General features: G+C 38.0%; 2 protein-coding genes across 5 annotated transcripts; both read right to left on the reverse strand.

The window, feature by feature from the left end:
• Window positions 1-30: 30 nt before the first annotated feature.
• On the reverse strand, window positions 31-4,776 carry acd (ACD shelterin complex subunit and telomerase recruitment factor). Of its 2 annotated transcripts, XM_079468868.1 has the most exons (13): window positions 4,481-4,776; window positions 4,273-4,394; window positions 3,534-3,624; window positions 3,346-3,425; window positions 3,196-3,240; window positions 3,059-3,102; window positions 2,716-2,867; window positions 2,558-2,636; window positions 2,270-2,431; window positions 2,111-2,191; window positions 1,499-1,839; window positions 1,286-1,362; window positions 31-920 (listed from the first exon to the last, which is right to left on the reverse strand). In XM_079468868.1, the coding sequence occupies exons 1-13, from the start codon at window positions 4,598-4,600 to the stop codon at window positions 836-838; spliced, it is 1,479 nt and encodes a 492-aa protein (XP_079324994.1). In that variant the 5' UTR covers window positions 4,601-4,776; the 3' UTR covers window positions 31-835. The 2 variants fall into 2 exon arrangements, with proteins under 2 accessions (XP_079324994.1, XP_079324995.1); XM_079468869.1 differs by lacking the exon at window positions 4,273-4,394 and having other exon boundaries at window positions 32-920.
• Window positions 4,777-5,040: 264 nt separating this feature from the next.
• vrk3 (VRK serine/threonine kinase 3) lies at window positions 5,041-11,696 on the reverse strand. 3 transcript variants are annotated; one of them, XM_079468892.1, is made up of 17 exons: window positions 11,533-11,696; window positions 11,105-11,209; window positions 9,530-9,881; window positions 8,943-9,050; window positions 8,697-8,801; window positions 8,419-8,514; window positions 7,696-7,830; window positions 7,491-7,546; window positions 7,341-7,407; window positions 7,174-7,255; window positions 6,498-6,600; window positions 6,266-6,358; window positions 6,050-6,182; window positions 5,851-5,971; window positions 5,628-5,686; window positions 5,377-5,509; window positions 5,041-5,293 (listed from the first exon to the last, which is right to left on the reverse strand). In XM_079468892.1, exons 3-17 carry the CDS (start codon window positions 9,690-9,692, stop codon window positions 5,290-5,292), a joined length of 1,458 nt encoding a protein of 485 aa, XP_079325018.1. In that variant the 5' UTR covers window positions 9,693-9,881; window positions 11,105-11,209; window positions 11,533-11,696; the 3' UTR covers window positions 5,041-5,289. The 3 variants fall into 3 exon arrangements, with proteins under 3 accessions (XP_079325018.1, XP_079325020.1, XP_079325019.1); XM_079468894.1 differs by lacking the exons at window positions 11,105-11,209; window positions 11,533-11,696 and having other exon boundaries at window positions 8,943-9,047; window positions 9,530-9,781; XM_079468893.1 differs by lacking the exons at window positions 11,105-11,209; window positions 11,533-11,696 and having other exon boundaries at window positions 5,234-5,509; window positions 9,530-9,832.
• Between the last annotated feature and the right edge of the window lie 945 nt (window positions 11,697-12,641).

Here is a 12,641-nt window from a genome sequence, read left to right on the forward strand (position 1 = left end):
TGCGCTTAGAACCTTGTCGTCATACAGAAAAGACATTTTCAAAAACCTTTAATCTCACCTGACATTTTTCACATCACATTACAGAACAGATTTGGTGCTAAAATAACACTATGAGGCTAAATGTAATTTCAAGCTTTTTTTCCATCTATCACAAACCATCAGTGCTGAACAGGTCCAGTGTTCCTCCCAAGGAGGCAACAGGTAGAGGATGAACGCAACTCTTCGGCCCTCCAGCTCATTTTTATATCACAACTGAGCTCTACTCCCAACAAGACAATTTTTCTCTTTTATGATGCGCTAAACTAGACCAGAATGGTACATTGTTATTGCGCCAAAATATTTATTCCACTAATCATTAATTGCTGGATTTGCCAATTGTCTCTCATATTACTTTATTAATACTTGTACATAGTGTACTATTATGTTAATGAAATCTTTTAAATATACAATTATAAATACAGTAATAAAATGAAAGATTTTTGTATTACATGCAGCGTGCAGATTTTTGCTTGTGATTAAGCTTTACCATTATGTGATCTATAGATGGAAAAACAGTCCGAGCACAGGTTCCTGCTTAATACCGACCATTAAGGCTTAAAAGAGATAAACATGGTTACATAAGTAAAAATTGTGATTAAATGTTATAAATTGTGACACAGGTCATAATATTTCAATATGAACATTTATCACAAATAATACACGGTTCAATTCACTTACAGTATAAAACAACAGCATCCACAGACAATGGATATTATTTCTAAAATGCATTCCAAGTTGAAATAAAACACTTTTTTACAAAAATATAACAAGGTAATTTGAGGTAACAGGCAATGACTTAAGAATCATCTCCCGTGTTGACATCAGCAGAGTGAGAGGTCCCAAGATAATGCACCGCCCATTGTATAAGCTGTCCTGGGATTCTACACACACACACACACACACACACACACACACACACACACACACACAATTTTACTCCACATAGTGTATTTTCATCTTCTTGTTTCAGTTGAATTTACTTTAACACACTGAAAAAAGCTATTTGTTTCAAGGCACTTAAGTAGGACTTCGGTGTTTAAATTAAAAAAAAGTTTAAGATGGTGGTAGAATAATACTGTGATACAACAATTGTTTTAAATGTGATTTGAAAGGGTTGACAATCTCTTATATAACTCCACTTAAAAAATAATTTTCTTCAAGAATTACAAAATAGTATTTTTCAAATAAATATGGATTATAGGAATCTACAATCAGTTTATCTAATAAGAAAATAGACAACACTCACTGGAAATGACTGAGGGATTTGGCCACCTGAGAGTCAGGATGATACAAATACGAAAAAGGCCTTCCATCTGAGTGCACCTGCAAGAGAGAAGATTAAACATTTCAGAAACATTTCTGATGCAATATGCAAGTGAGAAAGTAAAACTTAGAAGTTTCAGAAAAAAAAAACTTGAAGCCTATTAAACAAGAAATAGCATGGTCTCCAAAGACTCACATTTTTCTGTTTGGTGGGCAGGGCTGTGGAGTTTGGGTTGGTGGGTGGAGCCAATACAGAACAGTTTTTAGACAGTGGGTCTGTGCCCTGGACGATCCATGAGGGGGGACTTAATGAATGTTGTTTGTCATGCTCTTGACTAGGGTCTCTGCAGGACCCGCCACTTACGTTGGATGGGCTGATCTGGGTTGGCTGTGGTCTCTGACCAAGTGTAATGCCATCCTCGGACACCCCTTCTGAAACTTGCTTTGAGTTCTGGAATTGGGTGCTTGTTGCTACAGGTAATCGGGTGACTTGTTTTAAAACGGTTTGGCTTTCTGTCTGAGAATGGGGCTCCAGGCCTGTATCAGAAAAGTGTAGAAAATGAATTTTAGATATAAACACAGTGTTTTTAAATGTTTGGTGACCAAGACCAACTGTAAACAACACTGGTCCAAAAGCACTTTCTGTTTTCACAAACAAGTCTTAAAGCCTCTTTGAAATGTTATGTTGGTTGTATTTTGCTGTACTGCAGGTGTAGTGTCAAACAACTAAAACAGGAAGCAAGATGGTCTATATATATTAAATATTTGCTTTAAAAACGGCTACGTGAGTCAGAGGTGGTATATGTACCTAAAAGATCTGGTGCTGGAGTGAACATATCCCAAGGGCTTTCTCCATCCCCAGATATCTCCCCTGTTCCACACAAAACCTCTGGGAGACAAGGGGGGGATGAGTTCAATAACACATCACCTAACTGGAGCAGCATTGACTCCTTTGGTAAAATCTCACCCGGTCTTGTGTGCTCGAGGTTACACGGTCTTTCATTTGGACTTGAATCACTAATCAAGTCCTGAGCATGCAGCGTTTGGTCTGGTGTTGACATGCCAGCCTGATGTGATTCTTCAAGGGGCGGAGCAGGAGCATTCGCATTCTCATTTTCGCAATCGGCACCTGCGCGCATCCACATATATAAGATAAAAACACATATGCACAGTGGTAGACATGCCCAGAAAAGTTAGCTTGAATGCCCGAAGGATTCTCATGAAAAAAGCAATTAATTAAACAAGCAGACAGTACTGGGATCAGCTGTCATCAGCTCCCTCTGCTCCTCTGAGATGAGAAGGAAAGGCACGGGGACAATGAACTGCTCCTGTCCCTGGAAAAATACACATCCATACTAATAATTTGTCTGGTCAACAGCTGGTGCCATTAAGTTGCCAAGCAAGCAGCCTTACCTTCCAGCGAAGTCTCTCTCCATGCCAGTGAGTGGGTGTCGCCACACTTGGACAACATGTTGCAGACATTGTTATTTTCTCCATTGCATCATTCAGAATATTTATTATAATGTCACTGTGCCACGCCCCCAACAGAGAGGATAGAGAGACCCCTGGGAAATTAGGAACATAATGAAGGTTTACCCTTTTCTCAGAAACAGCATTTGTCTTCACTTATAAATTATACTGAGAACTCAAACAACAGCCATTGACAGTTCAGTGCTAGAATGTGTATGTATATGTGAACTGCTCTGAGTCGAGAAAGAATAAAAGTGTGCATGTGTGTAGCACGAGTGATACCTACCAGATGCTGAACTTAGTGAATTGACTGAACTCTCCCTGTGAGATCTGGCGAAACACAATGAGTACTAAATACTGTTAAACACGACATCTTACTGCTGTCCTTAGATGTGTTCATACTAGAAGTCAATAAACACCCACCTCCATGTCTTTTTAATGTTCTCTCTAACTGATGGAAGTGATGTACTGAAAGACAAGAAAATAAAATCAACAAAGACTAATGTGGCCCGATGAATTGACTGACTGTTAAGAGCACATTTCTGTCCATTCGTATAGATTGAATTGTCTTACCAGCTGGGGGTGTTGTGGTGTTTGGAAGCAATGCATATGGTGTTGATCTGATTAACCTTTAAGTAAAACTGGCATGATCCCTAAAAAATAGAAAAGAATGAATCTTGGAAACGTTTTTGAAAATTTGCATCTGTGTAAAAGTTTCAATTGTTTTGGTGGCCGGAATCAAAAAGGCAAATGAAACACACCAGGTCAGTGTTCATGTCAAACTCCAGTTTGAAGTTGCGCACAAACACAACAGCATTTAGCAGGTCTGAAAAGGACTCTTTCTCCTCCAACCTGAAGTAAAATGGGACACAGATCAGACATATTTTCGTACATGGCTTGATTTTGTCAATGTATCGTAACGGTAGTTGATGAATAAATCTTACATGTGTCCTATGGTGTGAAATAGCAGAATTTTGAAAACAGACTTGTTTTATATTATTTATCATACAAAAAAGCAGCAATTTATCGTTTTTTGAAGTCACAACATAGGACAAATGTGCATATTAGACGGTCCGCTACCCTGTTGAGTCTTATTGTGCCCCTACTGGAAATAGAAGACATAACAATATTATATTACATATATTGCTTTCAAAAAGGAACAATAATGTTTTCTGCTTTTCATGTGTGGAATGCCATCTGGCAGATGGGAACCAATATAACAGTCCTACTGGAATAAAGCCCAAAAACACACTACTTAGTCAATTTGTCATTGGTTTAATGGTAAACAGTTAAAGGTTTTGTAATTGAAAACAATTCGAATTTGTGTTGATTTTTCAGCAAGGGTGCTCCAGCTAAACTGTAAATCACTCTGAATTCAGAAACTCGGCTTTATGTTCTAACAACTGCGTTTATTCCAGCATGAGCAGAAGAGAAAGATAAAAACAGGGGCTCAGGTGTGTAGTGGGTGGTGTCATAACAGAGGATTAATAAGTCCCTCACTCCTGCAGACGCTCCCACGCGGCTCCGCTCAGCACCGCGGGAATGCGCGTGCTCCCGTCGGACAGGAATATCATACAGGCATCTGTGCTCTCCATCCGCTGCGAGTCTGACAAATCACACATCTGCACCAGCACACACGCCTTTCCTTACAATTCACTGTTGAGACAATACTTTAAAGGCGCATCGTTACTTATGCAAAACTACTTACGCCGACGACATGAGCCTTGAGAGTCTTTTCACCCGGGCTTTCGCCGTAATTTTGGATGAGATTCTCGATCCAGGGCTCTACCTCCGCCATTCGGCGACGTTTCATTTTTGGTGGACTCATAGGTCGATCTGTTCATCTAATACTTCCTCTAGTTTAAACGCTTGTACTCTTCGCGCCTCTCTTATTGAAAATTGATGCAATGTTTTTGTTCCGTATAGAAAAAGGAACCAGACACTTCGAGTTCCGCTAGAACTCACGTTCGAATAAAATACGTGCTGCTGTTGCCCCCTTGTGGTAGTTGTTGTTAAAAGCATGATTAGATTTGGGTGGTTTATTAGGTGCATTGCATCAACCAAATCCTTGTTTATTGGCATTAATTTGACAGCTTTGTAAAGGGGTGCTATTTTGGAAAACAGGCCAGTTTCAGAGATCTAAGGAGCAGCAGGAGTTTATATTTAAACAATATTGTTAATAATGACAATCTTTACAACTATTAGACAAAAACATGGTCACCAGGGAGTTTTTGGCTGTGTAATGTACATATTCGAGGCCACCCATAATTTACCAGATAAAGATTTATTTAAAAAATGAACGGTCACACTTTTAACTAAAAATGAATTTCCTTAACATTCAAGATTTAAAACTCAAAAGCATACTGGCAAACACACAATCACTGAGTAAAATAAAATCTGCAAAGTTTGTATTGAAATATCAGTATTTAAAATTGTTTTTTAAAACATAAAAGCTCTCTCGAAGACTTCATATGAACATTCTGCATAATATCATCCAAGTCCCATTTCTTTGTGTTTTCACCTGTGAATCAAAGAAACCAAAGCAGTTCAGATTAATACACAGTCAATATAGTACTGTTTATGTATAGAATCGTTGTAACCTACAGATCCAATGGTTCCTTCAGAGTCCCCCCCATCTTTTGTAAACTCTCATGTAGCCCAGTTTTCAGAAGGGAGTAATCTGGTTTCTCACAATACTGGAGGGCCATCACATTAGACAGGTATGCAGTTAATGCACCTAAAATTCACAAATTGAATCACACATGCACTATTAATGAATACCCATACCATATGTTTAGTCCAGTTAACCCATCCGTGTTAATATGTATGTGACTACTGGAATATGGAATAGTCACCTGAAGCCTTCCTTTTTTTGTAACAGAAGCTCACAAGTCCACTAATATCAGATTTATACCTGTAGAGATAAAACAAGTTCATGTCCTAAGAGCAGTAAAAACTCAGGAAAAAATGCTGAGTTTGGTTGTTATAATTCATCCATCAGAGGCTTACCCACTATACAATTCCACTCAGAGTAAAATATTTTATATACAGTATAAGCCCAGTATGTGTTTTGGCTACCTCTCCTTCTCTGAAGCAATAGCAGAGCTTGAGTGAGTGAGGTGACTCCACGGTAGCGTTCCTGTTATCCAGCTTAGCATACAGTAACCAAGAGACTGTAAATCACTGCATCTAGAGGGACCTGCCATACATCCACACACACGTGCAAATTACTTAGTGTATGTAATGTAAAACAACTGACATTTGAAGAGACACTTACCAGCCCCCATATGAGAATCCAGGCTGATGAAGTTGACGTTACCCTGGTGAGCGGAGCGGCTACCCGGCCGGTCTTCCACATGTTTTCCACCTGGGCAATATCTAAATGCATAGCCGAAGCCAGACAAAAAAACCTAAAAAGACACAAACAAGCACTTAAATATTACATCCTAAATAATAGAGCATCCTCAAGATCCTAAAAGACACGCTTACTGACCTCTGTATGGCTATCAGTGTTGATGTAAATATTTCCAGCATGGATGTCTGCATGAGTATATTCCTTCTCGTGGATGAATTCAAGTGACTCCAACTATAAAACATAATCACATTTAAATATTATATTCCCTATACAAGGCGTACTGTTACATATCAGTCTTTCGCTGAGAATGATATTTTTTTAAGTCAATATCAGCTTATTTAAGAGTGAAGTCTTTCAATGTTTAACTTACTAGTCGTAGTGCAAGCTGCAGAACAGCTTTCTCAGATAAAGAACCAGTCCTTTCATCCATTATTGACTGAAGAGTTTGTCCCATGTTGGGAAAAACTAAAAACCTACAAGGAAGTGTACACAGTCAGACCAAAAGCAGATTATGCTTTGGTTTTCAAATTTTGCCTGCACATTAAATGTGCATTTACATAGTTTTACAAAGTGAAGTTGGATCTGAGAAAAGTATCACCATGTTTCATCGTGATATTTTGTATATATTTAATACCATTACAGTCTTGCATTTTATGCACGTAGGGCTGTCACAATTATTATGTCACAAGGGATAGTTCACCCAAAACTTTTAATTCGGTCATCATTGACTCACCCTCGGATTGTTCCTTACCTGTATAAATATTATTGTTCTGCTTCACACAAAGAAGGATATTTGAAAGAATGTCATTAACCAAACAGATCTCATCCCCATAGAATGTATTTTCCCTACTGTCAAAGTCAGGGGGGGATGAGGTCTTTGAAATCTGCAAATATCTTCCTTTGTGCAAAGAAATGTGTGCAGGTTCAGAACAACCTGAGAGTGAGTAAATGATGACAGTATTTTCATTTTGGATTACCCACTGTTGCATTTAAATGTACACAAATGTATGCACACACAGTAAACAGATGAACACAATTGTACATACCTATATGCTTCATGAATACCAAACCCAACACATGATGGAATCCCAAGGAAGTCAATTTTGTGTAATTTTACCCATTTCTCCACTATCACAAAAAAAGCATGTGTTGTTGTAAGTCCGGACAGAAAATTGCAATTGTATATACTATGGTCTATTAAATATGTGCTGACCTGCATCAGTTTTGGCTGCTCTCTGGTGGAAATTCTGCTCATTGAACAGGTGTCCTTCTCTAGCACCCTGAGGATGAGGACTTGTAAACATCAGAAACACATCGCATGTATAAACACAGATACACCACATTATGTTAACACAACACTTACCAATCTCAAGATGTACTTGCAATTATTAGAGTCGGTCTGCTTATTCACCTGGCATGCTACATGTAGGTTAAATTTAAAGACAGAAACTGAGAGTAAACTTATTTCATTGTTATCGCATTCTTTAACATCCCATTAGCAATAATAAACGATTTACGATGGGTTCACTCATTAAAAGATCATTTTAATCAAGACTCAATAGTCTTACCTGCATATGTCAGGTCTAAATCTGTTTGCCACAGAAGTTCAACCAGATTCCATTTTTGGCCTGACTGGTCACAAACCACTGTCCCCTCATGGACAGGCTCAACAGTACTGACCCGCTTTTTGGATTTGCCTTTAGCTAAAACCAAACGTAATAACAAGCTACTGTACAACTTCAGCCATTTTGTTTGAAACATTTAGTTAAAGCCACAGCATGTGGATTTTTTTCACTAGAGGGCGCACATTCAAAACAACGTAGCATTATGATGGCGTAAAGGAGCGTGGAATGATGGGTTAACTCCAGTTAACGGGAAGGAGAAAGATAAATCATGTTCATGGATGGGGTAACGTAATACACTTGTATAAATGTTGCTCCATTTAGGAATTTCCACGCTGATATTGATCTTTGTTTTATCTCTCGTCTAGTACCAAACTATCCTTTGGTCATTCGGTTGAGTCATCGTGGTTTCTGCAGCAGTAAAAGCTGAAACCGGGTGTAATTGTCAATGGGAAATGGTCCCATTGACACGCCACCCCAGTTCATGGTCCATGTCCTTGGATAAATTGGCAATTTTATCATTTAAAAATAGTCTGAAACATTTGCGCTGTTGTAAAAATACATAACACTCGCCTAGTGGTTTTTGGATATTTTACAGCAAAAATCGTACATACTGTGGTTTTAAGTCAGATTTTTTAGATATTGACTAGGTTATACAAGTCATCTTACATGGACTTGGAGATAAAACAGAAGTTTGCTTCGTCTCCTCTTCCTTAACACGGGGAGAAGCCTTACGTTTTCCAAGTGAAATCAAAGCCTTCTTATCTGGAGAAAGAACACACATACAGAAATACTTCGGTCACAGCCATACCAACCATTTAGATTCTGTATATTCTTTTAGCAGATTTTAAATATTATGGTAATTAGGTAAAAAAACTATTTACTATGACCTAAGAAACTCTGGATATCAAAAGAGACAATAGAACAAATAATGTTTTGCATCTCACCTGGAGTTTGAAGAGCAAGTGAAGAGGTTTGCTTTGCTTCTTCTTGTTCTTTAACTTCAGGGGAATTCTTTTCTTTTGGTGGAAGAGATGTTGAAGACTTCTTTTCTGTAACAAAGCAGATGTCGTACACACAAGGATCATTTTTGATATGTCAAATACTTTGAATGTAAATTTAGGAAGATGTCTGACAAGTCTACACACACCCTTTGTCTCTACTATGAAGCCACACAATAGCCTTAACCTCACCTGTACATTTTACAGCGTTTGTGGGTGTGGCTGCGCTACTCTTTCGACGTGAAGAACGCAGAGGTGAGCGATTCAGCGCACAACCCAAGTTCTCCTCAGCAGCACCTACTAGAGAAAACAGATTATTTTTGGTCAATACGGAGGAAGCAACAGAGGTTCGACAGGAGGCCTATACATTTTCATAGATTTACATGCATGTGCATATAAAACACTTGTGCTCCAAACCCACTGAAACTTCACAGAAAGCATACATGTAGACATGGTTAAAGGACAGCATGAGATTTAAGGTATTTTAAGTAAATAATGACTTTGTGTTTTAGATCTTACATCAACACTATTTTAAAACCAACCAAAACTACCAAATCAATTATTTTAGTTGTTTTGGGCATATAAGACAGCAGTGTTGTCATATGACAGCATTATTCATAATACAGATAGCATTGTCAGTAACGAGCCAAGTGAAGTTATGAAATGACTCAAGGAAGATGTATTACTGGTGCCTTAAGGAAAGTTGTCAGATATGTAATAAGTTATATAATATCACCATGAAAAGACAGGACGTCCCCTTAACCCAAAACGGCATTTACCTTTTGTAAAGCTTACAGAATGATGCACGGAGTTGGAAATGAATTCGCATGCTTGTGAAGTGACAGGTTCGGTTGGGTCTTCTGGGAGCTTCCCTCCACACGAAGGACAAAATTTGAAATCAGGCTGCAGCTTTGAACCACAATGAGGACAAAAGTTCACCATCCTGTAGGACGACTTAGATCCGATCAGTCTCAGTAAACTGTGCGGTGGAATTTCAGTCACAAGGAAACCGGTCTACGAACAATATTTCCCAGCGATACAACAACTGAGGTTGTAGCATCACGTGATCCTTTGCAGCTTACGTGCTACGGCAAGTGACAAGGTCCATAAATGGGCTTGTTTGAGCATCGCCTGAAATGAAGGCGAGATTTTGTGGAGAGTTATTAATTATGAAATGGTGGGGTGTACAAAAAAATTCGTACAACTTGTGAAACCGTTCTGTTGTGTATAAATAGCTCAAAATTCAATTCAGCACCAATAAAAGAACATTTTAAAGGAATTACTTGAAAATGTAAATGAAGTAAATGTAGCATAAGGTTTTTGAAACAGGGGTCATATAAGGCATGTTTTCCCAGAAATGTCAGTTAGATTAAAAGGTTTGTTGAGCATTTGGTTTGTCACCTTCGCCCAAAAATGAAAATTACGTCATGAATTACTCCAAACCTGTACAAACAGAACAGAGAAATACAGGTTTGGAACTACTTGAGGTTGAATTCATATCATTTTTGGGTGGAGTATCTCATTAAGGTGAAAAAAACAAACACTGGTAGCAGAATTTTGGTAGCAGAAACGAACATTTACCTGACACTTGTCTTTAGCCCACCCTCCTAAAAAACAAACACACGCTTAATTCATGCACAAATAAAATAACTCTATAACTCTATCATGCACAAATAAAATAACCCTCGATCAGTGTAGGCTTCACCTCAGTCAAATGATGTCATTTCAAGCCAAAGGTCTATTGCATACTTTTTATGTAGATTTTCCAGAGATTTTTTTTCAAAACAATTCTTTTTAGCATAACTAAACAATGAAATCTGTCCAATTTGGCTGAGTACAAGGACATAATTTGTGATTTTTAAAAGTGTTTTTAATAAGGAAAAAAATCTCTGAGAACCTAATGAATGAATCCTTCACAGAACAACTCACAGAAATCAAACATCAGTCAGTTTTAGACATTTTTTTGAATGAAATACTTTTTGGATGAAATATTCACTGTAACAGTTCAAGGACAGATAACGTTCGTTTCTGGTAGAATTTCCCTTCTGGGAAAAATAAAAACATGCCTTATCAATCTTCCCAAAACATCATGCTATACACTATTAATTTACATTTTCAAGTTTTATTGGTGTGTGAGTTTGATATGTAGCCTGATGATTGGGAAAAGCAGGTACAAGAAATTATTAACATTATTCAAAAACATAATATGAAATAATAGAAAACACATTATAAATAAAGAATAAGCATACATGTTTCTTTGTTTACTGCAATCCTGTTCTAAACCAGCCCTGTAGTCACTTTTCAAATAAAACCAGTTGAGACCAAAAAAGAATAACCAACATCAAGTATACCACCTTTTAGGCACCATAGATATCCTTCACTGCCTTTAGTATCACACAATGGTTTGCATATACGTGCGTGAGGTAGGTCATTGGTCTAGCTGGATCAAGCGCGAAAAGCTAAAATAGCGGCAGAGAAACAGATTTTACGTTTTATTTTCATATTCAATAACATTTGTTTGCATTTTTAGGAAGAAATCAGTACTGTAGTTTCCAAATATGTTTCAACTTATCTAGCTAGATTTTCGCTTTATAGGCCAACTATTTAAATAGCCTATTCAAATGTTTGTCATAAGAAAATAAAAAATACTTTACATATCAATCCCCTTTATGTAATGGGCAAATGTGGTTGCTTATTTAAACGTATTTTGAGTAAACGCCTCTTTTTGTAAGGAAGTGCATGCAAAAGACTTAAAGGTCAATAGTTCAGTGGAGAAATATACACTTTTTTTGAGCTTCAAAATAATGGCCACCATCCACCACCATTACCAAGCTGGGAAGAACTAGTATATCATTCAATATTACTTCAACTGGTCCGCTTTAAGAACCTTATATACTACTGCGATGGCAAATTTTATGTCTCCAGTAAACTATTCCTAAGTTCAACTCTTGCGTCATCACAACGTTCCCGTATAAAACTGTTGCACAGGTGTGAATTGTCTACAGGTGCCCCAGTGATTAGTCTCTCCTGCTGCAGACCTTGCTAAACCACTCCCCCCTCACCACACATTTGTTTAGAATATGCACACGTTTATTTCTAATCTTACAAAATGCTGAAAACGGCTCCATTACCTTCTTGTCACACTAATCACTGATACACATACATGTAGTAACTTTGTTGATCGGTATAGTCACAGATTCGTCAACTATGCTTAGCATTATTGTTGAGCCCTGTGCTGGGCTGGCACCTTATAGAGTTCACGGGGGCCTCCAGGTGGATATCCAACCCCACCCACATACAAGTGTGACGTCAGATACAACGACCATGTCACCATAAGCAAAACCCATTCCCAATACATAAGTTAGAGAAGAACGTATTGTGACAACTAAGAACGTTGCTATCATATACCGTTCCCCCTACTTGACATGTGATAGCAAGTTCATACTAGTGTCATATTCACATTGCTAACATTCAACACTAAAATTACTAGGTTCTCTGAGATTTAGCTTTCCTTCACTAATGTTTTGAACCAAAGCATGCGAAAGTATTGTGACAACGAAGAACGCTGCTGTCAGATTCCGTTTCCCCACTTTCCATGTGATAGCAAGTTCCTACTAGTACATTGCTTGATTTGAACACAACAAGAACAAGGTTCTCAGAGATTTAGCTTTCTTTCACTTAAGTATTGAACCAAAGCTAGAGAACATATGACAATGAAGTGTAAGATAGTGTTCCCATTTGTTCAATGAGAAAAACAAAAAGGAGGCAGGCCTCAAACCAACAACCTGCCCATGAATAACCCAAAGCACTAACCACTACACCAGGGGGCCTACTGGACTGCAAGTGGACTGTACAAACTTCAAGAGGATTAAGATTTTGTTTAACTTACTG

Source organism: Barbatula barbatula (assembly GCF_947034865.1).
Source record: "Barbatula barbatula genome assembly, chromosome: 1".
In the NCBI taxonomy this organism is placed as follows: Eukaryota; Metazoa; Chordata; class Actinopteri; order Cypriniformes; family Nemacheilidae; genus Barbatula; species Barbatula barbatula.

What these genes read in the sequence shown, in the direction of transcription:
- acd (XM_079468868.1), bottom strand. Translation starts at nt 4,600, where the DNA reads ATGAGTCCACCAAAAATGAAACGTCGCCGAATGGCGGAGGTAGAGCCC. An exon ending in TTGACATGAACACTGACCTG is followed by an intron (nt 3,426 to 3,533) that starts GTGTGTTTCATT and finishes TCTATTTTTTAG; the next exon opens with GGATCATGCCAGTTTTACTT. An exon ending in TCCAGCACCAGATCTTTTAG is followed by an intron (nt 1,840 to 2,110) that starts GTACATATACCA and finishes TTTCTGATACAG; the next exon opens with GCCTGGAGCCCCATTCTCAG.
- vrk3 (XM_079468892.1), bottom strand. Translation starts at nt 9,692, where the DNA reads ATGGTGAACTTTTGTCCTCATTGTGGTTCAAAGCTGCAGCCTGATTTC. An exon ending in GGTATTCATGAAGCATATAG is followed by an intron (nt 6,601 to 7,173) that starts GTATGTACAATT and finishes ACTTCCTTGTAG; the next exon opens with GTTTTTAGTTTTTCCCAACA. An exon ending in ACACTGATAGCCATACAGAG is followed by an intron (nt 6,183 to 6,265) that starts GTCAGTAAGCGT and finishes GTGTCTTTTTAG; the next exon opens with GTTTTTTTGTCTGGCTTCGG.